At 38.2% G+C, this 25818-nt stretch overlaps 3 protein-coding genes, 2 long non-coding RNA genes and 1 pseudogene across 14 annotated transcripts; 3 read left to right on the top strand and 3 right to left on the bottom strand.

The window, feature by feature from the left end:
* The first annotated feature begins 16 nt into the window (after positions 1-16).
* On the top strand, positions 17-7321 carry LOC111777071 (annotated as a pseudogene).
* Positions 7135-8526, top strand: LOC111777832 (probable BOI-related E3 ubiquitin-protein ligase 3). 2 transcript variants are annotated; one of them, XM_023657555.1, is made up of 2 exons: positions 7135-7705; positions 7819-8526. In XM_023657555.1, the coding sequence occupies exons 1-2, from the start codon at positions 7343-7345 to the stop codon at positions 8380-8382; spliced, it is 927 nt and encodes a 308-aa protein (XP_023513323.1). In that variant the 5' UTR covers positions 7135-7342; the 3' UTR covers positions 8383-8526. The 2 variants fall into 2 exon arrangements, with proteins under 2 accessions (XP_023513323.1, XP_023513322.1); XM_023657554.1 differs by having other exon boundaries at positions 7321-7705; positions 7816-8497.
* Positions 8527-13448: 4922 nt separating this feature from the next.
* On the bottom strand, positions 13449-14012 carry LOC111777670. Its single transcript, XR_002812410.1, has 2 exons — positions 13970-14012; positions 13449-13890 (listed from the first exon to the last, which is right to left on the bottom strand). It is a non-coding gene; the product is annotated as an uncharacterized LOC111777670 (long non-coding RNA).
* Positions 14013-14361: 349 nt separating this feature from the next.
* On the bottom strand, positions 14362-14925 carry LOC111777669. The gene is made up of 2 exons (XR_002812409.1): positions 14883-14925; positions 14362-14803 (listed from the first exon to the last, which is right to left on the bottom strand). It is a non-coding gene; the product is annotated as an uncharacterized LOC111777669 (long non-coding RNA).
* Positions 14926-17645: 2720 nt separating this feature from the next.
* On the top strand, positions 17646-20062 carry LOC111777105. Of its 9 annotated transcripts, none has more exons than XR_002812338.1 (6): positions 17662-17797; positions 17909-18181; positions 18275-18493; positions 19412-19739; positions 19871-19936; positions 20014-20062. XR_002812338.1 is itself a non-coding variant. In XM_023656548.1 (5 exons), the coding sequence occupies exons 1-4, from the start codon at positions 17718-17720 to the stop codon at positions 19933-19935; spliced, it is 333 nt and encodes a 110-aa protein (XP_023512316.1). In that variant the 5' UTR covers positions 17653-17717; the 3' UTR covers position 19936; positions 20014-20062. The 9 variants fall into 9 exon arrangements, 2 of the variants coding, with proteins under 2 accessions (XP_023512317.1, XP_023512316.1); XR_002812336.1 differs by having other exon boundaries at positions 17664-18181; positions 19412-19559; positions 19646-19739; XM_023656548.1 differs by lacking the exon at positions 18275-18493 and having other exon boundaries at positions 17653-17797; positions 17904-17997; positions 19646-19739.
* Positions 20063-22417: 2355 nt separating this feature from the next.
* Positions 22418-25784, bottom strand: LOC111777104 (elongation factor 2). The gene is made up of 3 exons (XM_023656547.1): positions 25683-25784; positions 25512-25599; positions 22418-25102 (listed from the first exon to the last, which is right to left on the bottom strand). The coding sequence occupies exons 1-3, from the start codon at positions 25683-25685 to the stop codon at positions 22662-22664; spliced, it is 2532 nt and encodes an 843-aa protein (XP_023512315.1). The 5' UTR covers positions 25686-25784; the 3' UTR covers positions 22418-22661.
* Positions 25785-25818: the final 34 nt, after the last annotated feature.

The raw sequence follows: 25818 nt of genomic DNA, 5'->3' as shown, positions 1-25818 counted from the left end.
AAACAGAGAGTGAGTTATGGGGAAGAAGAAGACATGGTCGTTGAAGAAGGTGAGGAAGGAGCTGTGGCCATGGCGGTTTTCGCTCTTCGGAAGGAACCCAATGGATCTTCAGATGATTCATTTCGTGGTTGATAATGTCTTCTTCAAGATCGTCTCTGTCGTGGAAGCCATTGTTTTGGTCTCTACACTCTGTTTTTTCTATCTATGTTGTGGCGGTCATGTTTGATTCTTTTGATTCATTTCTTCATTCTTTTCGTTTCACTTTGTTCATGTATGTATCGACATAATTTATTCTAATTCTTTCGGATTTTGATGTACCTCTAGCTGTTTTTGCAATATATTAGATACAAAATTAAATTGATTCATCTCGTTTAATGTAATATGATGTCGTTAATTGTGTCGCGATACCTAATTTTAACAAAATTAAGGTCGAGGAAGACAAGTGGGTATTATGTGATTTAAAGGACAGATGCATCATCTAACACACTAGAATCTCAGGTCACAACTTCAAATGGTTAGGTGGCCTAACCTGACCTGAACTTCTAACCCATTAGAATCTCATGTCACAACTTCAAAGGGTTGAGGTGGCCTAACCTGACCTGAACTTCACCATCTAGAAGTAAATTCTGTTAGGAATCATAAAATGATATCATATTGTCTACTTTGAACCTGAACATGGTATATGAGCTGAGCTGAGCTAGACTACTCTCGTGCTCTCCCGCCACAATGATCTACTTTCTCAACTCTCATCTACTCCGAGAATGCTCTCCCCACTGTTGGATCCAGTGTTTCTTCCTTCCATCCTCAGTCCGCCATGTCTGATTCGAGTTTCTGAACCGAGAAATGTCGTTTTTACCAACCGTTTCAGTTCTCCAATCTTCACCGAACTACCGAGCTTCTTCACCATACGATTCGTGCCCTATGTTTTTAGAAGGAGCTTAGTGACCTTGCTTCTGCGTCTGTCGAAGAGCCTGAGAAGGTGGATCTCGCTAAGGCTGTCCAGCTGCGCTTTGAGAAATTGAGCCTTTGCTATGAGTTTGACCTGGCGGGCGTTGATGCCGTTGACGAGGAGTTGAAATGGGGGAGAAATTGAGAAGTGAGGCCACGAAGGTTTTGGAGCGAGGAATGGAGGGGCTCAATGAAGCTGAGGGGGAAATGGATTGCAGGTGTTTTACAATCTAGGTGAATTGAAGGCGACCATCCAGCAATTGATGAACAAGTATAAAGGTATGGTTTCTGCTTGAGTCGCGTGTTTGATCTTGTTAGCTCTGTATTTCCCGTTACAAGTCGTGGTAGTGTTCCCTAGATAGAACAGATATCACAAATCATATCACGTATTCAGGAAGAGATTGAATGAATTTGATCTTGTTAACTCTACTTGTGCTGCGTCAAGTTGGCAAGGCTCTTCTCCTGCTGGCTGAAAGAGCTGAATGTTAGGTAGTTTGTTTTCTTGGGGAAACTGTCATACTCTAATCACTACTATCATATGCTATGGTATATAATCCTAAGTCATTTTTTTAATACCGTTTTTCAATTCAAGATTTCACCACTGAGCAATTTGTCTACTATGGGAGCAATAATATTGTCCATCAATAGTCATGTGACCTCGGGGAACATGTAATGGAGCATTATATATATGCAGGACTCGACAGATTTTCTTACTAGCGACCCTGATTTGCTTCACCAATCTATCCAATCTCAGATTTTTGGACTTCATGTAGTTAAACCCCTTCAACTGTCACTTGTTCAACTATTCACCTTCAACTGTCACTTGTTCAACTATTCACCAAGCCTATTGCGAGTAGATATTCTCTTTTTAGACTTTTTCTGAAGGTTTTAAAATGCGTCTACTATAGAGAGCGTTTAACCCTATTCCGACCATTGCCTCATACCGTCTGGTGACTGACTTTGATACCATTTGCAACAGCCCAAGTCTATCTTTACCGCAACAGCCCAAGGGGGGTGGATTGTGAGATCCCACATCGGTTGGAGAGGAGAACGAAACATTTCTTATAAGGATGTGAAAACCTCTCTCTAGTAGACACGTTTTAAGATTGTGTGAGTTTATTGATTTTCATGAGAGGGAGAGTTTTTGTGTCATGGGATTTGGATGTTATACCGATATATCCAAAGAGTTCTAATGCTGTGTGATGTTCCATCGAAGCTAATCTGGGAGGGATTTAGAAATAAGGATCGTTCTTCTCTAATGATTTCTGTTTTAACTCCAGTTTAGATCAGGAACATCTGTTTGGATTATAATTCTCAATGTTTGTGGCATCAAGAGTGTTAATTTTCTTTATCAGGCATGCTTCTCTTGTCAGACCTCTTTCTGAATCAGGGAAACTACGAATGGCTAGGGACATGGCTGGGCTGCAGTTAGCTGTGGGTCAAAATTTGTTCCCCATAGAACAACTTGGTGCACCATATCAAGCTCTTCGTGCATTTCGTCCTCTTATATTTCTTGAAACATCTCAACTGGAAGCATCTCCACTACTTCACGTTCTGCCAGCAAGTGTCATACTTCACCATCTTTATTCTCGGGGTCCTGAGGAATTGCAATCACCAATGCAAAGGAAGCTTTTACCGTGGGCACGATAACTATTACACTAGAGATGTGTCCTTCCTGGTCCTCTCGTATTAGGAAAAGGTCCTCGGGTCAATGCAATTTTAAAAAAAGAATTGATTGACTCCTCAGTAGTACTCATTGTGGTTGGATTCTCAGGGTGAGGATCAAGTTTGGACAGGTATCAAAGCAACTCTCAATGATTATGCCGCCAAGGTAAAGACCAGAGAGACAGGGGATTTAGCTCAGTATGCCCTCGTATGCTTCAAGTAGGATCATCGTTGACAGAAAATTCCCGAGCTATATAACATGCTTCATGTCGGCCTGGACTGTGTTTCAATCTTGATTCCTGGATGATGATGCGCTGTGGGATAGTAGCCAGAGATACCATGCTCGATTGCATGAAGTTTAGGTACCAAGTTATTTACTCAGTTATTTATTTGCCTTAATAACTACATGAAGTAGCAAAGATATCATCTCTGAGCTCGACTTCCCCCATAAATGCAGGACCAAATTTGATTTGTTTTGCTGAGGACGTCAAGGTCAGGGGGTAATCAGATCAACATTGAATTAGTCAGACGTTATCACTTATGCTTAGCCAGTTAGTGATGCTATCTTTTATACCTGATTTTATATTCTTTTGTTTATTTGTTCGTCCATTTACCAAATAATAGCTCAGAACTGTTTGTCACGGCCTCATGAGTGTTATTCATCCGGGTAGGGGGAGGGGGATCTTAAGTACAAAATTTCTGTAATAGTAGTATCATCATGAGGATGAATTATTGATTTTGATAGGCTATGCAGTACGATGGTTGACTGATGAATGATTGTTTCAGGCGTCTGCTAAGTGCAAATAATAATGTAAATGGGCCGTTGGCTTTAATTATTTCCTTTCTCCTTTACTAGTGGGTAGTGATTGCACTGCATCTGCGGGGATCTGTGCAAGGAAAACAACCGAACCCATCAAAACCTTTCCTTTTATAATCAAACGTTGTAATTTCCGTAGTTTAGATACCAATTATTGAAATTTTAAGGAATATGATTCCAATTATTGAAATTGTAAGGAATATGATTCTAACCCTTCCAAGCCAACTACTAGCAGATATTGTCTTTTTTGAGCTCTTTCTTTCGGGCTTTCCCTCAAGATTGGAAAGATTTTTCAAACAGAGGGAGAGCCAACTACTAAAGAATGTTTTGTTCTCCTCCCTAACCGATGTGAGATCTCATAATCTACCCTCTTCGGGGCCCAACGTCTTTGTTGGCACACCGCCTCGTGTTCACCCCCTTTGGGGAATAGCCTCCTACTTGGCACATCGCTCGGTGTCTGACTTTGATATCATTTGTAACCGCCTAAGCCTACCGCTAGCCGATATTATCCTTTTTAAGCTTTTCCATTCGGACTTCCTCTCAAAGTTTTTCAAACGTGTCTAAGAGAGAAGTTTCAATACCTTTAATGCTTCGTTCTCCGCCCCAACAGATGTGGAGTCAGAATGATGCTTAGTTTACTTTTTTTTTTTTTTATCCATCCTAAAAGGACCATTGTGATGTTATGATCTCAACTGTTCAGTGAAATGGCAATGTATATAGTTTATGCTCTATCCGTTCACATGTACATTATAGAATGTAGTATTGACAAGTTAAAACACTATAAGCAAGTAAAGCATGAGTCATATTATACAAAGTAAACAAAACTATGTAGTAACTGATGTAAATTGCATGTTCAAAATCATAGTTTCTTTTTTCTTCTAGTACAGAGTAACCTTTCTAGTACAGAGTAACCAGAGGAGCATGCATCCTTATGAACATCCACCATTGTTGAAGGGCGAGACACTGCTAGCTCATTGGCAACGGCGTAACCTTGGTGGCGAGGTACGGTTTAATCTTTCGCCCTGCTCCTTTATCTTTAAAGTTCTCTATAATTGACCAGACAGTTAAACTAGAACTGCATCCCTCTCTATTTCTGCTATCTTCATCCAAAGCTGAGCTGATAAACAACTAAAATCAATAATGGAGGAGTTATGAATTGTATTGAAGCAGAAGGACATTGATGGTGGCCTGGCCTGGTCTGGTCTGGCCTGGCGCTGGCTGGGCTCCAAAGAACACAACTGAAATGTACAATTCACTCTTTGGTAATTAAAAAAATCTGACACAGACACCCACCCACACCCACACGCATTGGGAAAAGAAAGATGACACACACAAAATCAAAACCAACTTCCATTTTCCACTACTTGGATTTGGAATCAAACACTCTCTTATGTTTTTCTCCCATTTCCTTCATTGAATGTGAAAATGAAAAGACTTGTCCCCACGCCACCATTCAAAATCCTCCTTTGCACATGCAACTCCCAAACTTTCACCACTGCCAACCAACCCATTAATATAAAACGTTAAAACCAAGCTTATGGAAAAACTTTCCCATCTCTCCATTTTTATTTGGTTTTTGTGTCAAAAAAGAAACCAAAGCATTGATGGGTAAGGGTGAATATTAGGCAGCCTGACCCTTTAGCTTTATGGTATTGGGTGCCCTACTACTACTGCTACTACTCGAGGACCAACCCTCATAATCTTTCACTCTTTCCAACCTAGGTTTTGATCTGATAGCATAAATGATTACTTTAGAGCTAAAGCATATCCTCCTCCCCATAAGCAATGTATTTGTCCTTATAATGATGCCTCAACAAACCATCTATTTGGGTGTGGAAAAAGAAGATGGTGATGATGAAAAAGAATGAAGGATATTGATTTATGTCTCTCTTTCTTTGTTGCTTCACATTTGGGAACCTTATTCATTAAATAACAAGCTCTTTCCCTCTCTCTCTTCCTTTCCTCCTCTGTCTGTCTCTTTCTTCAATACCATTGACAGAGATGGGTGAACTCGAGACAAATTTAAAGGGATTTTTTGCCCTTCAAACTTTATCTATATGAGGTGTGGGTGAGATGAATAAGATTCCTTCTCAAAGATAAGAGACTTGAAATAGAAGGAGAGAGAGGGAAAGAGTGGTATGGGGAATCTAGAAACGTGAGGGTTAAAAGAGAGTGAACTATGGAGATCACATGTGGAATATTAAGCCACCCCACTTGAAAGAAAGAAAAAAAAAAGCTACAAAAAGGAAGAAACAAAAAAGAAAAGAAAGCAACCACATCATGAAGTGAAATAATAAAAGATGCAAACAACTTGGCAAAGAGACAAGTAAAAAGTGTTCATACAAAGTCACAACCAAACACAAAATCATCCTAAATTCGTTTTTTCCTCCTTTCGTTCCCGTTCAGATCTAAAACAAACAATATCATATTATCTCAAATATACCTATAAGATAGACTTGTGATGCATCTACCAAAAATTTAGTATCGGTTTGAGCTAGAAACAACAATCTAAAGTGTCTTTTCTCTCCATGAACCAAGATGCTACCGTTGTCTTCTTTGGGCCTACCATCTAAAGCGTCCTTCCTCTCCATGAGCCATGATGCTAATACCAACGTAACAACCCAAGTCCACCGCTTGTAAATATTATCCTTTTTGTGTTTGTCCAGGCTTTTCTTTCTGGGTTTCCCTCAAAGTTTTTAAAACGTATCTACTAGGGAAAGATTTCCACACCCTTGTTCCTTCATTCTCCTTTGGGATCTCACAATCCACCCTTTTGGGGCAGTTTCCTCGCAGGCACACTATCCGGTGTTCAGCTCTGGCACACTACCCTTCTGGGTTTTCCTAAAGGTTTTTAAAACACGTCTACGAAGAAGTTTTCACGTCTTTTGCATCCACCACCCCCTTTCCCCTTTTTTTTTGTTTTTGAAATTGCTTTAGGTGATATCTATGAATGGTGTGGCTTACCAAAAGCATCATATGTGTGGATGATGCAAGAGAAGCAATAATGTTAGAAAGAGAGTAAAAGGAAAAACAAAGTTTGTAAGTAAACTTTTTATCTACTCTCTCTCAATCCTATCTTTATAAAGTTTCATAATTATGTTGTGTCAATCATGTTGGTCCAACTCTGACAGTCTTATGTAATTAATATCCCTCCATCCATTTCCCCTCCTAATTATTCTTTCACAATTTCCTCCTTTTATCACCCAAATTATGAAAAACAAAATTACATTTATTTGATTAAAAAATTGGAAAATCTGGGATTAACTTGTCATAAACGGACGGCTACGATTCTTTAGGATGTGGTTGATTAATATATTTTCTTTTTCCTTTTCTTGGAAGATTAAAAAATTGTTTGTTTTCAAAAGGGAAAAGTGACAGGTCGGTTACGCCGTATCCGAAAACCCCCCACTCTCCTTACGTGCGTCGACTGGTGCGATACGACACGTGGCAGAGACCCACAATGTCAGTCATTTTAATTTAAGAACTCCTCGGTTATTATTATTATTGTTATTATGGGTCGGGAAATTAATTCATATATAATATATGTGTGTGTTTATTACAGAACCAATCCAATATTTGGTTGGAAAGGATCATAAATCTCGGAAATGCCCTTGTATGTTTCCAGAAATTACGGGATTGACCAGGTCTGTGTTTGTTTTGCTTTTGCCTATAAATACAACGGGAATACATTATTGTTTATATATGGCCGTTTCATTCTTCTCTCTCTGAACGGAATTTTGTTCTTCTTGTACAGATTGAAAGACTCTGCTGAGGGAACCCAAATTTCAAGTTCCGAGAACAACCAATCAATTTGTTTCGGTACGCAGCGATTGAAGCAAAACAAGGAATAAAGAAGAAAACAGAGAGATCGGTTTCATTTCGCTTTGAATCAGATTGTTATTGACAGAGATCATGGGATACGGAGCGCCATTAACAGGTTTCAGTGCTAATACTGCAGCGGCGGAGACGACTCTGCTTCCGCCGTACAATTCTGTAGCGATTGACTCGTTTCCTAAGGCGGTGGGAGCGATGCCGGCGTCGGCATCGGCGTCGACGGGTGTTGTTATGAAGTCCGACAGCGCTATATCTTATAATCTTCCGATTCCGAGAAAGCGCGGTAGGGATCATTCCACCATAAACCGATTCCTCTCATATCCTTCCTCGCATACTCATTCTCAGAAGAATTGTGGACGTAATTTATATTTTCTTGGCGAAGATATCTCCATCCTAGTTCAACAGCAGCAATTAGATCTGGAACGATTGATATCGCAACATGTACGGTACCGAACGCTGTTTTTAATTTATTGATATATATAAATAGGAGAAGTAGTGGTTGAGAAACGTTGTGGTGGTTTAATTAACTGACGTATATACTTGTATGGAAGCAGATGGAGAAGGTGAGGATGGAAATGGAAGAAAAACGGAAGAGAGAAGCGATAAGGATTATGGAGGCGATAGAAGTAGGAATGATGGGGATTTTAAGGAGCAAAGAGGAAGAGATCGAGAAGATGGGGAAACTAAATTGGGAACTAGAAGAACGAGTGAATAGTCTATGCATGGAGAATCAAATATGGCGTGATGTGGCTGAGACGAACGAAGCCACCGCAAATGCTCTCCGGAGCGACCTGGAACTTGTTCTGTTAGACGTGAAAAAGGAGGAGGAGGTGGAGGAGGAGGAGAAGGCAGAGTCGTGCTGCGGAAGCAACGGCGGAGATATGGAGGAGGAGGAGGAGGAGGAGGAGGAGGAAGTTGAAGAAGAGAGGAGAAAAGGGAGGAAGACGAGAAGGAAGGAGGAGGACAGACGGTGCAAGAACTGTTGGAAGGAAGAATCATGCGTGCTGCTATTGCCATGCAGGCATCTGTGTTTGTGTACTGTTTGTGGTTCATCTCTACACCATTGTCCCATCTGCAACGCTACCAATAACGCCAGTGTTCGTGTAATCATGCCTTAGAACAACAAAAAAACACACACACATATTTCATTCTTCTCTTCAAATTCTTCAAATTCTCCACCCTTTTTCTACACATTTCTAATCTCTGATCAGCCTCTGTTTATCCTCTCTCAAATTTGTGTCATTTTCTTACACAAATTTCTCTAATCTCTTTATGCTTTGATTGAATCCGATGATGATGGGTATAGTGGAGACATGGGGGGAGCGGACGTAGCGTATTTTAGCGAAATTCAGGCGTATGTTAGTATTAAAATTATAAAGGAAAAAAAGGAACGGAGGAGGAGGTTTAAAAGCTGACACGTCGGACTCCCGGAAATATCGGTGTTGGAGAGCGGCAGTGAGGTAGGGCCCACATCCTTTTTACCTTACTCTTTTCACACGGATTCCAATTCCTAATGCTTCCAAAATTAATTAATTATTTATTTATTTATTTATTCGACAATTTTATGGGTTACTCTAGTAATTATGGGAATCTAATTCTTAAAATAAATAAAAAGTAATGGGTATTGGTTGAGGAGTCGCGTTGGGTCAATTTTATAATTTTGTCTTTTTCAGGGGAGCGAAATGTAAATGAAAACGGAGAGTTTTTTAAGTGGGGTCCATGGGATGGGGGGATTTTGTGTAAAAAGAGAGAGTCAGGGGGGCATGAATGTAAAGTGTTGAAGTATAGGAATACATGATGTGGAGAATTAGAGATTTTGTGGTGTCTTTGTTTATTTTTATTTTTATTTTTTTAATTTTAATTTATTTAGGGGGTTAGGGATAGGGATCTTAGGGTGTTCCTGAGTGGGGCCACCACCTCCACCTGTCCCTTTCATAACCAGCACTCTTGCCATCACATTCTCTCTCTCTCTCTCTCTAACTCTTCTGGGGCCCACAATGATTTTGTCCAAATTCTTTGTTTTTACATTTTTTTTTTATATATAATTATGTCTAATGAGAAACTACTTGAAAATATATAAATTCAACATTATGCTTCGTATTATTTTATTTAACGCTTACATAATTTGTTTTAAAACTATATAAGTATATATAATTCTAAGATCGAGATAAAACAAAAAAAAGGGTAGAATGGGAAATCGACTTGACTTGTGCTGAGGACGTTCTCTCTCATGTCGGTCAATTCTAAGTTTTTAGAAGTTCTTGAGATATCGTATAAATTCCTAACACAAAAGTTGATACCTATAATGACGAAGTTGATACCTATAATGACGGGAGATGTAATACTCCATAACGATATCTATGACCGGAGATGTATACTCCACAACGATATCTATGACAACGACATAAGCTTAATCTTGAAATGGTTAGAAAGCATAAGTCAATCCCATACGCAATACTTGTTTAATTTACGCGTCGACGGATGCACCACGTCCACTAATTCATCCGTCCTCTCTCGAATTCAAATTTTTCTAAAGTATTTTCTAGAATGAAGAAATACCTCACCTTAATTAGAATCCTATTCTATTTTAGATCATTGAATTTTCCATTACCCAAATTTATTCTCTTGCCTTTTAGTTTTAGCTACTTTTCTAAACTTTGTTATTTTAAACATATTTTTAATTTAAAATAATAATTTGAAATAAAAAAATAAATATATTTTCAATTTGAAATAAAAAAACTCACTGATTTGATTTATTACCGTTAGTTTCACGGTTTTAAAACGCGTCTATTAGGCAAAGTTTTCAAACTCTTGTAAGAATGTTTTGTTCCCTTCTGTGGGACTCATTATGCATAGCCATCAGTCTCATGATTTAAAAACGCGTCTACTATGGAGAGGGTCTAGCCCTACTCCGACCAGTGCCTTGCACTGAACTCCTTTGTAATTAACCTACTCCGACCAGTGCCTTGCACTAAACTCCTTTGTAATTAAATGTTACACAATTTGTGGTTGTCGGTCTGCAATCCTATCTCTTCACTTAATATTAATAAAAAAAAAAGAAGAAGAATAATAAAAAAAATTAGAAGAATAATAAAAGAGATTAGTAAAAAATGTCAACAAATTCACTCGATAACATGTGTGTATATATACATATATATCGTTTTGTGTCGTTGAATAAGATTCCATTATTTATTTAAATAAAATATGAATATGCATACTTAAGAATTATTATAATTAAAATATATTTTTGCACACAAAGTTTTAAATTATTATCTATTTAGTCCCAAAAAAATTTTAAATTAACATTTTAGTCTGAAGTTAAAAAAATAATTTTAAATAGTCCATGAATTAGTTTAACTATTACTTTCGAATAAAATTATATTTTATTCTCAAATATAATATTAACGATAACGATGTCACGTTATTCTCACATCACATCTATTTTAAAATCTACGAGGAAAAATAAGATATTTGATTTGAAATTTCCAAAATAAGAAAAAAAAAAAAAAACCCAAATAAAATATAATTTCAAGAAAGCAAACCCCAACCCTCCTTAATTAAATATAATTCCAATCAAATTCCAACACGTGGCTTCACTCATATTTTTTATTTTTTATTTTTTATTTTGGCTATTTTTTAATTTCAAATTTTAATAACAAGATAAAGATAAGGGAGAGTAACGTCGCTATCTCATTATTGATGCAACCATTAAATAGATAGTTGAATTTTACACAAACACCAAAAAAGAAAAAAAAAAAAAACTTTGTTGACAAGAAATAAAATAAAGTCGATCGTCTTGTCGTGAAGCAAAATTTCGTCGATGGTATTTTATATTATAATTAAATATATAAAAATAAATTATTTATATTGCTATAATTATCAAAATTGAGGCATTGATTAGGATTAAAAATTTGATGATGATGTAAGAGGAGTCACAAGCATTAAAACATATATAAAATATGTAAATTATAAAATGATTTGACTTTGTGGATATATAATTAAATATAAATTAGTTTAATAATACCCATTTGGAAAGGATTTTAGTTCTAAAAATTAGGTTTGTTTATTAATAACTTGAGTGCTATAATTTTGTGACCCCATAATCATTTCCCATCCCATTAATCACTATTTAATTATACCTAATATTATTGCCTTTTTAAATATATCATCCAATAATTTCATTTATTTCATTTTATTTTATTTTATTACTTTTCTAAGTTATATGAACCATAATCATGATTCTATGTTTGAAATAAGAAATTACTAAAATAAAAAATAGAATTTGATTGATTTGTGGTGTAGCTTGCTTGTGGGAAATAAGCACGATTATTAAAAGGTATTATATTTTTTATTTCATTTTTAATTATCTAATTTAGTTTTTATATTTTTTTATTAAAATTAAAAAAAAAATTATATCTAATAGAATGATTATAAATAAAATTTAAAATTTAGAGATTTATTTAATATTTTAATCGTAGAGAGTGTTTTTATAATGTATTTTTTTTATTACTATTTACCAATTTCTTTGTTTGTTTTTAATTTTCAAAAATCATACAAAAAATATTTTTATTTTTTTATTTTTGGTATTTGATTAAAAATTTAATGTCGTAGAAAATAATAATTATTAAAAAAAAAACAAACAAACATCTCTACCAAAAATCAAATCAAATCAAATCAAGATTTGGATCATTTTTCTTTCTTTATACAATAAATACAAATTTCACATAATTAAAGGTTTTGAGAGACAATTTGTAATTGGGGTCGGATGGTTTTTTTTTTTTTTTTCGCCAATCGAACCTAGCTACTTAGAGCATTTGGAAAGTTTAAGGTTAAATAATTTAATGTTAAGAATCAGGGTGAGGGTGAGTCGTGTATTTGATTGGATGGATGGATGGTGTTTTGATATTTTTCTATACGAAGATTCGGGCACGAGGAGTCGGAGTTGTTTAATGTGGAATGATGATGATGAAATGAGGGGCTAATAATGAAGTAAAATGGTAGATGTTGATGTGTAAAAAGAAGTGTTGGAGATGGTGGTGGGGCTTGAGCTTTATAGAAAGACATAATGGTGGGCGAAGATAGGAATCCCACCATGGTTGCTCCAAAAAGCAAGCAAACAAACAAACCTATGGCACCAACCACTCGCCTAGGAATCATATCTTAAACCATTTTCATGTTCTTTTCTTTACTTTTACATGAAATCTCATCACTACCTTGCTTGCTACTTTCCCTCTCAATTCTCATCATATTGGGTGGAGTAAGTCTAAAGGTTTTTTTGTATGCCCGTGTCGTTGAAATATATGTATTGTTCGAGAGCTGCTTTGAAAAAGCAACTAGTTATATATGTGAAGTTTGAAGGAAAACGTGCTTTGTGTATAGTGATCTTAATCTAATGGTTTGTGTACTGCGAGCCATTTATTTCAACGATATGTGAAATGAGAGATGAGGTGCATTTTGATAAAATAATGTGATGAACAGTGGATAGAGACAGAGACGTGTGAAAGTTGAAAGTGACCGAATAAGGAGAAATCACGAGGTATTCGTTTGAATTAAATTAACAAGACAAAAAGAGAGAGAGGAAATTAATGGGTAACAAAATTTGGTACAATCAATGTAGAAAATGCATCTTATTGATTATGGAGCATTGGAATTGGTCCCATTTTGACTATGAACACTCATTATTTGGCATTTGAATTCACAACCCACTTGTATTTCTATTCTCTAATACTCAATCAACACACAATTCCATCCATCTTTCTCTATTCAATTTCCTCTGGAGTCTATCGATCGTGTGTAAAGAGTGTAAAGGCGAGTTTATAGAAAAGTGTCCATGTGTAGAGTATCTAAGTTTCTCATAAAAAAATGTTAAATTTGGTGTCAATTGGATACTCGGCGTACTATGCACGAAACCATATGTCCACTTGTCAAAAAGACGTCTATTTGAGAAGAATTGGAAATGACTAAGGGGAAGTATGGTGTCAGCTCTCTACCACTCCTGAGCCCAGTGACCTAAGCAAACTATCCTATGGTACATATGTGTGTCATAGTATAGGTGAACGTTTTGAAACAAGCGTCTCAAGCAACTTTTTTTGAAATGGGTTCGAGAATGGAAGTAACTTAGGATGTAAAAAGAGAAAAAACATGAGTAAAGGGGAGTTTGGAAAGTAAGAAAAGAAGTGAGATCTGAGAGAATTGATACTCATCTCTGATTTTCAGTCATTACATCTCAGCTAAGAAAAGGAGAGTGATTGGGATGATGAATGAAGAGGACAGGCAGAGTAGGAGCAGGCCTGACAACCCCAACTATGATGTCTCTCATTAATCTACCAAACAAAAACTCCTTTTCCTTGTTCTGCTTTAGGGTTTATCTCTTTAAATCTTCACACTTTCATCACTTTATACACACTATGAACTGTCTGCACAAGCTCTAAAATACAAGCTCAACACACCTTTCAACAATCTAAGCAAAGTATTTTCACAGTAATGCAAATTTATTCACAAGGTTTTGGCTCTGATAAGCTAGGATGTTGTAGATATATAACTGCAAGCTTAGAGGTTGGCTGTTCATGGACTTGATGGGGTGCTTACTCCTAGTTGATGCCAATGCTTGGTGTTCGTTTTGAACTCTCCATAACAGTCAAAGTTCACCATTAGTAAATAATGTTTCGTTTTTAAAACGTGTCTGCTAGGGAGAGGTTTTCATACCCTTATAAAGAATGTTTTGCTCCTCTCTCAAATTGATGTGAGATCTCACAGTCCACCTCGTTGGGGCCTAGCGTCCTCGCTGGCACACCGCCTAATGTCTGGCTCTGATAANATGTCCACTTGTCAAAAAGACGTCTATTTGAGAAGAATTGGAATGACTGAGGGGAAGTATGGTGTCAGCTCTCTACCACCCCTGAGCCCAGTGACCTACGCAAACTATCCTATGGTACATATGTGTGTCATAGTGTGGGTGAACGTTCTGAAACAAGCGTCTCAGACAACTTCTTTTGAAATAGGTTTTTTTAGTACCGAGTATCGAAGTAACTTAGGATGTAAAAAGAGAAAAAACATGAGTAAAGGGGAGTTTGGAAAGTAAGAAAAGAAGTGAGATCTGAGAGAATTGATACTCATCTCTGATTTTCAGTCATTACATCTCAGCTAAGAAAAGGAGAGTGATTGGGATGATGAATGAAGAGGACAGGCAGAGTAGGAGCAGGCCTGACAACCCCAACTATGATGTCTCTCATTAATCTACCAAACAAAAACTCCTTTTCCTTGTTCTGCTTTAGGGTTTATCTCTTTAAATCTTCACACTTTCATCACTTTATACACACTATGAACTGTCTGCACAAGCTCTAAAATACAAGCTCAACACACCTTTCAACAATCTAAGCAAAGTATTTTCACAGTAATGCAAATTTATTCACAAGGTTTTGGCTCTGATAAGCTAGGATGTTGTAGATATATAACTGCAAGCTTAGAGGTTGGCTGTTCATGGACTTGATGGGGTGCTTACTCCTAGTTGATGCCAATGCTTGGTGTTCGTTTTGAACTCTCCATAACAGTCAAAGTTCACCATTAGTAAATAATGTTTCGTTTTTAAAACGTGTCTGCTAGGGAGAGGTTTTCATACCCTTATAAAGAATGTTTTGCTCCTCTCTCAAATTGATGTGAGATCTCACAGTCCACCTCGTTGGGGCCTAGCGTCCTCGCTGGCACACCGCCTAATGTCTGGCTCTGATAACATTTGTAACAGTCTAAACACAGCGCTAGTAAACATTGTCTATTTTGGCCCGTTACGTATCGCCGTCAGTCTCACGATTCTAAAACGTGTCTACTAGAGAGAGGTTTCCATACCTTTGTAAAGAATGCTTCGTTTTCCTAACTGATGTGAGGTCTCACAATTAACTACATTTGTAACATGTTATACCAAGATAAACTCGTAAAGAACTGACCCAAATTTAATCTTTACGTCTAATACTTACAACTACAGAACCCAATAGTTTCCTTCACTGGTTCCATCAGAAACAACGCTCACTTTTCCTAAAACCAAGCAAGAAGTAGCCATGTGANAACATTTGTAACAGTCTAAACACAGCGCTAGTAAACATTGTCTGCTTTGGCCCATTACGTATCGCCGTCAGTCTCACGGTTCTAAAACGTGTCTAATAGAGAGAGGTTTCCATACCTTTGTAAAGAATGCTTCGTTTTCCTCTCTAACTGATGTGGGGTTTCACAATTAACTGCATTTGTAACATGTTATACCAAGATAAACTCGTAAAGAACTGACCCAAATTTAATCTTTACGTCTAATACTTACAACTACAGAACCCAATAGTTTCCTTCACTGGTTCCATCAGAAACAACGCTCACTTTTCCTAAAACCAAGCAAGAAGTAGCCATGTGAAAGAAATAATCCACCGTACAAGGATGCCTTTGAACAAAGGACTTGGTATCAATTCTAAATGGCACATGGGTAGACAAGAAATTTAGGACCATCTTTAGCAGATAGAGGACAAGAATAGAAGTGAATGGTCAACCTTTTGGATGAAAGACAGTAGCCCTGAAACAGTTGAGTGGATGTAATCCTGCAGCTCGGGATGATGAGCTTTCTGCACAACCGCATTCATCTACCTTCTTCTTTCAAAAGCATCTTCATATAAACCCCACCAATAATTACTCACAATTCCTATCTTTTCCATCTTTTCTTTACTTCATTAGTATCACCATCCTTTCCCAGAAATAAAGCAGTAAATAGGATCTTAGGCAAAGAGACTAAAGAAAGAATTGCACCCAGAAGGGTAAATTCGTTTGAGGAAGACAGTTGATGTAATGGCCACCTCCAAGAATTCAACTACAATTTGAACAGTCTCCCCTGGACCTACTTTTACTCATAGCATCAAGAGAAACTAAGGTAACTAAAGTGTGAGATCCCATGTAGGTTGGAGAGGAGAATGAATCATTCTTTCCAAGGGTGTGAAAACCTCTCCCTAGCACACGCGTTTTAAAAATCTTGAGGAAAAACCTAAAGAGGACAATTCCTACTAGCAGTGGACTTGGGCCGTTACAAATGGTATTAGAGCCAGACACCGGGCGATGTGCAAGCGAGAAGACTGAGTCTTGAAGGAGGTTGGACATGAGGCGGTGTGCCAGCAAGGACGCTGGGACTCGAAAGGGGATGGATTGGGGGATCCCGCATTGATTGGAGAAGAGAACGAGTGCCAGCGAAGACATTGGGCCCTAAAGGGGGTGGATTGTGAGATCCCACCTCGATTGTGGAGGAGAACGAAACATTTTTTATAAGGGTATGAAAACCTTTCCCTAGCAGACACATTTTAAAAACCTTGAGGGAAAGTCCGAAAAGAAAAGTCCAAAGAGGACAATATAAACCTTGAGAAGAAATCTGAAAGGAAAAGCTCAAAGAGGACACTCTAAAAACAATATATGCTAGCGGTGGGTTTCGGGAGGGGTAGGAAAAACCTTAGAGGTGATAATTCATCGTCTCTTTGAGTCCATTGGCCAGATAAGATGCCAAGTGATATGGTCTTTAAGCTAGACGATCAAATTCTCACATAAACATGTAAGCCAATTACATAAACGGTCTCAAGCACACTCCAGTCCATTTGACAGCTCCTTATCTTCAAGCAAGTTACATGAGTGTCAAAGATGATACTACATTTCGAATGTTTAGTTAAGAACCTCCATGGGGCCATGGCTAAGTGCAACGGTTTGCTGCAGCGCCAGTGCCCATTAGGATGTTCTTAACAAATATTAAGAGAATACCAATTGCTTCTAAATTCTTTCATTGCCCATCTCTTAACATCTTGTAAACTCGCCGAGAGTAAACCAGATGAACGTCCTGGAAGCTAAATCCTTTTCCAATTTTGAGTACAAATAAAAATCCAAAAAAATAAGAATGACCCAATAAAATGCTAGTAACTATCTTCTATGAAACAGCCAATCCAACGCAAAATTAACAATGAACAAATGGCACAGAAGAAAACTTGGAAGATTTCTTTTCCTTTTTTTATCGTTTCTTCATGAATTTAGGATGGGGAAGAAAGCTTACAAGTGTTGAAACTTACAAGACCATGTGTCGTATTTCATTAAGCTCCTGCCCTGATGTCTAGAGATGGATGCTTGGGCTCGCAAAGTGATCGTCCCGCTTCATAATCTGTAAAAGCTGCGTGCCCTTTTCAGCGTTGAAATCGGGTTTAATTCGGTTCTCCATTCATGTCCTCGGTTCAAAAATGGAAAACCGAACTTCATTCTATTTGGTTCGACTTTTTATGTTAAAGAAAATAAACCGAATAAACCGAACCGAGTATTTTAATTTTAGGGACCGGCCATGGCTCTTCCTCTCGGTTGGGGTCAAAACCGACTAAACCGAACCGCGGTCACCCTAAATCTTAAACTAAACCGAACCGTGTATCATCCCATGAGGCCCAATTGAATTGCCGCGGTTTTGATGCATCGAATTTCCCACAACCAGCAACCGCCGACCAGAGAGGTGGCAGAGCAGAACTTCTTAGAGCGAGTTTTCGTGAGGTATGATTTTCTCAAACGAATTTACATTAGAATTTGAACATCATTGGGATTTGCTATAGCAACTGATTGAGCGTGGTGAAATTCTAATGTAAATTCGTTTAAGAAGGAAAGGGAAGGGAGGTCGAGCTTGTGTGGTTGTTCTTCGTGATCTAGGTCGAAGTCCTCGTATGCAGTATCAAGCTCTTTCTCTTGCCCGCCAGGTATGATTTTACCGTTTCCTCAACTGAGTCTTGATTGGTGTGTATTATGAATGTTCAATTTAGCTGCGTATTGTTGGTTTCAGTGGTTTCTTTGATTTCTGTAGAGAACTTGCCAAAATTCCTATAGCGACTTGAGTAGTGATGTACAAAATTCCTTCAAAATCTGCCATGGATTTTCCGTCCTGTAACACTACTACTTAAGTCTCTCGTTCAGTTTCTTATGCTTCTTTGGTTCCTTATAGTTAGAATTCATTCGCCTGCCTTCTTCGTTGTGCAGGTAAATAAATGGTTGGAAATTATGATGAGTCCAACTTCTTGATTATGTCATGTTTAAACAAATGACAAATGGTATAATTTTTTCTGGTTTCTGGGCATTGAGTTATCTCCTGATCTTTTTTGAACAACCTGTACTCCTCACCTCTTAAGAAGAGAGAGTGTATGTTTCTTGATGGTAAAGGCATATGATTGTGCCTATGAATTATCCATTCATAAAAAGGTATTTGTTTCCTTTCCTCTTCTTAACCCTAGCATAAGTTGCCTCAAGATGTATTAAAGTAATGATTGTAGCTACAAGTCCAAAATATTGTCTGGGTCCATTTGCCTGTAGATAAGCAGATTATTATTTATCTGGTTTCCTCTTTTACACTTTTACACTCTCAAACAGGGCCTTGTCTCACTGTGTTGGCTAGGATTATTTTACAAGTCTTTCTGTATGTTTCAAAAGTTATATGTCAGGGATGCAATGTTTGGTGCATGTACTTAAGAATAAGAATTAGTTTGCCCACTCCTGTGAGATCCCAAATCGGTTGGAGAGGAAAACGAAACATTCTTTACAACAGTGTGGAAACCTCTCCCTAATAGATGCGTTTCAAAATTGTGAGACTGACGGCGATACGTAACAGGTCAAAGCGAACAACATCTGCTAGCGGTAGGCTTGGGCTATTACAAATGGTATCAGAGCCAGACATCAGGCGGTGTGTGCCAGCGAGGACGTTGGGCCCCCAAGGAGGGTGGATTTTGAGATCCCACATTGGTTGGAGAGGGGAACGAAGCATTCTTTATAAGGATGTGGAAACATCTCCCTAATAAACGCGTTTTACAACTGTGAGGCTGATGGCGATACGTAATGGGCCAAAGCGGACAATATCGGCTAGCAGTGGGCTTGGGCTGTTACACCTCCTTCCTCTTCCCCCCACCTTTGGGGTGCATGTAACGTGACTATTGTTAAATTAATAATCTGCAGTTTGGCCTTTTTCCTGTAACTAGCTAATGTTCATTATCTTGATGTAGTTTTCACACAATTGAGAGTTGGTGAAAGACATTTATGTTAACATCTGCTTTTCCATTGTACTTTTTGAGATTGGCTGCTTATTTCCAATTTTTACAATAATCCCTTACGAGTTCTCTTCCGCAGAATCCTCCTTCGGTTCCAACGTCAATTGATGTAAAATGGGCTAGCAACTAAAGCGATCTGCATTTATCATTGATTGCCATAATTTTGGTCATACTTTGCTTGCCCTGTCCCTAGGAAGAAATAGCAGTTTTGTTGCTGTGTACCGCTGGTACTGAATATAATTTTCCCACTCTTTTGTCCATCGAGTATGTGGTTGGCTGATCTATCGTTGGCTGAATTATAGTGTGATTTTAGTCTAGGATTGAACAGCATTTTGGGAAGATGGCAGATGGCTCCTTTTGTGTCACGAGACAATGCAACATGAACTGGCTGAAAACTGGGATATCAAGTAAGAGGATGAGACTGATGGGTGAATGGCAATATAGTCAAACTTCATCTAATAGAGCCCATGAAAGTTTACTGTCGAGTATTAAAAATAATTGTTTTCTTGTTTTTTCTGTTTTCCTTTTTTATATGTAGAGCCACAGTTCTCTATGATCAACCTCCGAGTTTTTCCACATTGCTTCACTCCAGGACAAACATGAGGTGAGTTATGGTCGCCTTTTTTTGTTTCATTCTTTCTGTATACTGATGCGATATATAAACTATGTTGTTCATTTTAGTTGTTTTGTAGGCTACATAATGATATAATTCAGCCTCTTGGTCTTCAAGATTGTGTTAGCTATGGTAAGATCTACATTTCAATAAATTTACTGTAGGTTTAGGAGAAAGTATTTTCTTATTTATCAAAAGACTCATAATAGGTAAATCTTCATAAATAGGGTACATTCTCAGTTCAACATAATTTCCCTTGTTCATTCAAGTTAACACTATAACACTCGGTTCAACATAATTTCCCTGGTTAGGTTTTACGTTTGANTTATTATTACTAATTTTTATTTTTTTGTGTAATCTTAACGAATTTTACTTTTCCTTTTCTTGGGGATGTTCTATGTTTGTGCTTTCAATACTCTTTCTGGGTGTTTTTTTGGTCATTTGATTGTTAACGTGAATATGATAGTTTGTACTGTGACTTGTTAGGATATTAATATCTACAGAAAATTCTTTAGGCCGCCATTTAGTTGTAGATAATAATGGCATGGGATAGCTATAAAATTAACATCTAAATGCTTGTATTTGGTATGCACATTGGTTGCACTTCCAAGCATGACATCCATGGATATCTGGCTTTGCATGAACTGAGGTGCCCACTCAAATTAGTAGGTTTCAGGATTCTCTTCCTATAGGATCCCGTATTGATACACTACAATATTTTAAATCAAAGTCAATCACATGTTCGTGTTAAGTATATTTTGTTTGAAAGATAATGGCATTTCCGACTTGAAAGGGAAGCACTTTGAGATAGCTTTGAACCTTGGTAAGGATGATAATTCACACAGACCTCCAATAGGCAAAAGTTGAATATTTCTAATAGTAACATTTAACAATTAAAAAGGTTGAAACTTATGAATTTCTTTCTGAAAGCACAATGTATTATTGACTTCCTGTTTTGCATCTTCAAACTTTGAGACCACTGCCTTAACTTCCTGTAATGTCTTTTTCAGGACTCAGATTTTAGTATTCTTCTACTAGAAGTTGGAGTGTGAGACCCCACATCAGTGGGAGAGGAGAACGAAACATTTCTTATAAGAGTGTGGAAACGTCTCCCTAACAGATACGTTTTAAAACTTTGAGGCAAAGTTTAGAAGAGAAAACCCAAAGAGGGCAATATCTGCTAGCAGTGTACTTGGGTTGTTACAAATGGTATCAAAGTCAGACATCGGGCAGCGTGCCAGCGAGGACACTGGCCCCCAAGGGGGTGGATTATGAGATCCCATATCAGTTGAAGAGGAGAATGAAGCATTCCCTATAAGAGTGTGGAAATCTCTTCCTAGCAAACACGTTTTAAAACTTTGAGAGAGCCCAGAAGGGAAGTCCAAAGAGGACAATATCTGCTAACGGAGGGTTTAGGCTGTTACAAATGGTATCAGAGCCAGACACCAGACGGTGTGCCAGCAAGGATATTGGCTCCCCAATGGGGGTGGATTGTGAGATCTCACATCGGTTGGAGAGGAGAATGAAGCATTTTTTATAAGGGTGTGAAAACCTATTGACGCTTTTTAAAACCTTGAGGGGAAGTCCCGAAGGAAAAGCTCAAAGAAATAATATCATATGGAAACCTCTCCCTATCGGTGGGCTTAGGCTGTTACATGTAGTCATGTATGACAGGCGTGTTGGTGGAATTGTTGAGGATGATTCAGTTTGTGATGAATTTATCTGGAGAGAAATCTATGATGGAAAGAAATATTTATGTCCTAGGTTATTATTCATCATTACTGGTAATTGTTTTTCACCAGGTACTACTTCTGGTTTGACCTATCTAAATTAGAGACCTTCCTCTGTTTATAAAGGTAAAGGGCCCGACAAAAGAAAGTATGAAGATAAGATCAGTACATTACACCATAAGCGTGTGCCATTTCGTACAATGTGGCTGTCTGCAGAGGATTACCCATTACTTCTCGGTAGTTTGTACAACCTAAGGATTTCCCCCTCCTTATTTTGTCAAAGACAAAGATTAATAACTATATACATGTGTATATCATATTTGCTCAGGATCAGCAGATCTAGGCGTTTGTTGCATATTTCTTCATCAGGCTTGGATCTTCCAATGAAGGTATGCAGTAGTTGTTTACTTGAAGCTTTAGACGTCTTAGTTGTTAAAGGATGCTTATTTAATCATCAACATTTGCTTCCATGAATTGCTATATTTCCATCTTTGAAATTTATATAAACTACGTTCACATATTGTATTATATTTGATGGAATGAAAAATTACATATCTGATGATGAAAACAGATTTATGATGATAATTCAGACAATTCCGATTATATGCGCATCCACATAAAAAGAGAGAAGAATGTAAAGCTTATATATATTATAACTATAATGTGATTACTTAAGATCTTAAAAACATTATCATTTTGAAGACGGATAATAATAAACTGAAAAACAAACAAAAATGCTTCATATTCAGAACATTGACCCACAAAACATATTTCAATAACAAAAGTACCTGAGTAGTCCATACAAACACGCAAAACGAAAAATAAAAACAGTCGAAAAAGGGGAAAAAAAGAAAAAAAAAAAAGCATCTCCAAAAAGATAGGCTTTCGTCCTATACGATGACAAGATAAAAATAGGGAACTAATTAGAGAACCTCTCCGCCCGCGGATTCATAAGGTTGTGTTGAAAATTCAACCAAACGAGTGATTTAAAGCTTGTCTTCGAACTCTGACAATGGAGTCATCTGCTCCTTCAATCCCTTCCTCTTACGGATATCAGCAACCAACTGTGCAGCTTGGGAGCCACTTTCTAATGGATCTGAGGACATCATGTCCCAATGGTCAAACACACACTGAGGGAAAGCCTGGCCAGAAGTTGCAGCTCTCAGAGTGCTCGAGAATCCGAACGACTCAATGACAGGGAGATATGCCTTGATGTTGTAGAGAGGGGTACCAGGCCTCTGCATTTCCTCGAACACATGTCCACGCTTCTGGTTAAGAACACTGTAAATACCTCCCAAAGCTTGCTCCGGGGCCTGAATTTCCACCAGGTACACTGGCTCAAGAAGTCTGGGTTTGGCTGTCAACTGAGATGCGTAAATCACCCTCCTAGCTGTGGGAATAACTTGACCACCTCCTCTGTGGATGGCATCAGCATGAAGAACCACATCACACACTTCAAAACAGATGCCTCTCATGTTTTCTTCAGACAACGCACCTTCTTTAGACGCCCATTGGAAACCTGCCACCACGGAGTCCTTGATTTCATTCAGGTATTGAACTCCCTTACACATATCAACCACCATGTTGGGGCCAGTAGTCTCAGGACCAAAGCACCAAATCTTCTTCGCGAGATCCTTGTCCCAACCAAACTCCTCCGCCAAAATTTTAGACCGAATTTTAGGATCATCTCGTGGGCCTATGCGACCATCGTCAATAGCCTCTGCCAGTCCTTCCTCCAGGGGTCGTGCTTCCATGTACAGACGATTGTGTTTGTTGGGGGATTTGCTCATCACTGTGCGGCATGACCTCTCAAGGACAGTTTCACGGAAAGAGACAACAGGGTCAGATTTTATGATTTCAGCTCCACCCATGAAATCATCTTGCAAATCCTTCAGACAGATCTCAAGATGTAGCTCTCCAGCACCAGCGACAATGTGCTCACCAGATTCCTCCATGGAACACACGACCATAGGGTCTGACTTAGCCAAACGTTTAAGGCCTTCCACAAGCTTGGGAAGATCAGATGCCACCTTACACTGAACAGCCACACGCACCACAGGAGATACAGAAAATTTCATGGCTCGGATTGGATGAGCATCAACTTCCTTCTCATTTGTCAGAGTAGCATTCTTGGTGATAAATTGATCCAACCCAACCATGGCAACCGTATTACCACAAGGCACATCCTCCACTGTTTCTTGCTTCTTTCCCATCCAAATGACAGTTCTCTGGACACTCTTCACATACAAGTCTTTCTTCTCTCCAGGGACATAGTTTGGACCCATGATTCTAACTTTCAAACCAGTTGAAACCTTCCCAGAGAAGACACGACCAAAGGCAAAGAACCTGCCCTTGTCCGATGCAGGAATCATCTTTGATACATAAAGCATAAGAGGTCCCTCAGGGTCACAATTTCTGATGGCACTAGCATAAGCATCGTCTAGTGGACCTTCATACAAGTTCTCAACACGATACTTTTGTGCCGTGGCTGGGGAAGGGAGATGAAAGATCATCATTTCCAAAAGAGCACTGCTAGCTGGGAGCCATGTTTGCATGACTCGCTTCATCAATGCTTTACCCATAAGATCCTTCTCTTCAGATTTCATGACAACTCCAAGCTTCTGCAACATAGGCCATAGCTTGTCCTTCTGGTCATTCATGCAAGTAGCAATAATCTGCTTGATAGGTTCATAGCAGAACTGAACAAATCCACGCTTGCATGTTCCAGATCCAGTGTTCTTGCTGGTCCATTTCTTGGTGGCAGGGTCGAAGAAGTTCTCGCCCCAAAGCCTCTCCATCATTTTTGACTCATCCACTCCAAATTTAGAGGCGTACATCTTTGCAAAGTTGGTCAGGGTGAAAGCCCAACCGTGCAAACCAGCAGAGAAAGCAACTGTTCCCTTCTCAGGGTACACTTGCACATCACCAAGAAGTGGATCCTCATATGTAGCCATGATCACATTAGCATTCTCAATAACTCTCTGGAAGGTCTGGTAAGCCTCTTCGCCATCTACTTGAAGCTCAAGGAAGCACCTGTCCATCTTGTTAACAGTCAACACAGGTCGAATCCTCTCTCCCAACGCCTGACGAAGCACTGTCTCCGTTTGGACACAGACACCTTCAACACAATCCACCACCACAAGGGCACCATCGGTAATACGTAGAGCAGCTGTAACCTCAGACGAGAAGTCGACATGCCCAGGCGAATCGATAAGATTGATAAGGTACTCATTTCCATTCCTCTCTCCCTTGTAACTTTTCAATGATTCATCAGACATTTCATAGTAGAGGGAGATTCCAGTCGACTTGATAGTGATACCCCGTTCTGCCTCATCTTGTCGGGTATCCGTCATCCGAACATCACCTGCAACTTCTTGAGCAATGATACCGGCAGCAGCCACAAGAGAATCTGTAAGAGTGGACTTCCCTGAAATGTAAAAAAGATGAATGTAAGATTAAGAAAACTATCATTTATAATACAGAATCGGCTCATGACAGCCTGATAAGATGAGATAAGTCCAGGGTTTAAACCGTTCACCATAAAAAATTTAAGGAACAAAATATTTAAAATAATTAAAACAGAAGGTTAAAAAAAACAATATTAAGGACATAAAATGTTTTAAATGGGTTTCAAACGCACCCCAAAGTATCTTCTAAATACAAAGGGTTGATGGAAAAGCAACATAGTAATGATCTAGGTGTAAAAAAAATCCATTACCAAGTTCACCATATCATATCAAAGCTCTTGCAAGAAAATCCAATATATAAAATATAACAAAAATGATTGCCAAAGAAGATAATTCCTGACGAATTCGATGTAAAGATAAATATAATACCATGATCGACATGAGCAATAACAGACATGTTACGAATGTTATGCTTGTAGTCCATAATCCTACGAAGCTCCTCGGCTGTAAACTTCACCTGTTGACCCAAAAAACACAAAAAAGTTATATCGATTCATAACCAAAATTACGAAGAGGAGAAGAAACAGGAAGGGAACTAACCATCTTGACAAGTCTTCAAATTTCACAACGTCCGAAAATAAGATTGTTAGCTGTCAACGATAAGACCCAATGTTAAAAACGATCAGATCAATCAAACAATGAGTCAGATAGCATAATCACACCACACATAAATCTA

This window comes from Cucurbita pepo, chromosome LG16, assembly GCF_002806865.2.
Source record: "Cucurbita pepo subsp. pepo cultivar mu-cu-16 chromosome LG16, ASM280686v2, whole genome shotgun sequence".
NCBI lineage: Eukaryota > Viridiplantae > Streptophyta > Magnoliopsida > Cucurbitales > Cucurbitaceae > Cucurbita > Cucurbita pepo.
Note: the sequence above shows the minus strand (reverse complement) of the source record. Positions and strands in the feature narration are given on the sequence as shown.

What these genes read in the sequence shown, in the direction of transcription:
- LOC111777832 (XM_023657554.1), top strand. Translation starts at nt 7,343, where the DNA reads ATGGGATACGGAGCGCCATTAACAGGTTTCAGTGCTAATACTGCAGCG. An exon ending in AACGATTGATATCGCAACAT is followed by an intron (nt 7,706 to 7,815) that starts GTACGGTACCGA and finishes CTTGTATGGAAG; the next exon opens with CAGATGGAGAAGGTGAGGAT.
- LOC111777105 (XM_023656548.1), top strand. Translation starts at nt 17,718, where the DNA reads ATGCATCGAATTTCCCACAACCAGCAACCGCCGACCAGAGAGGTGGCA. An exon ending in CTCTTTCTCTTGCCCGCCAG is followed by an intron (nt 17,998 to 19,645) that starts GTATGATTTTAC and finishes GTGTGATTTTAG; the next exon opens with TCTAGGATTGAACAGCATTT. An exon ending in GCTGAAAACTGGGATATCAA is followed by an intron (nt 19,740 to 19,870) that starts GTAAGAGGATGA and finishes TTTTATATGTAG; the next exon opens with AGCCACAGTTCTCTATGATC.
- LOC111777104 (XM_023656547.1), bottom strand. An exon ending in TATTGCTCATGTCGATCATG is followed by an intron (nt 25,103 to 25,511) that starts GTATTATATTTA and finishes TTTACATTTCAG; the next exon opens with GGAAGTCCACTCTTACAGAT.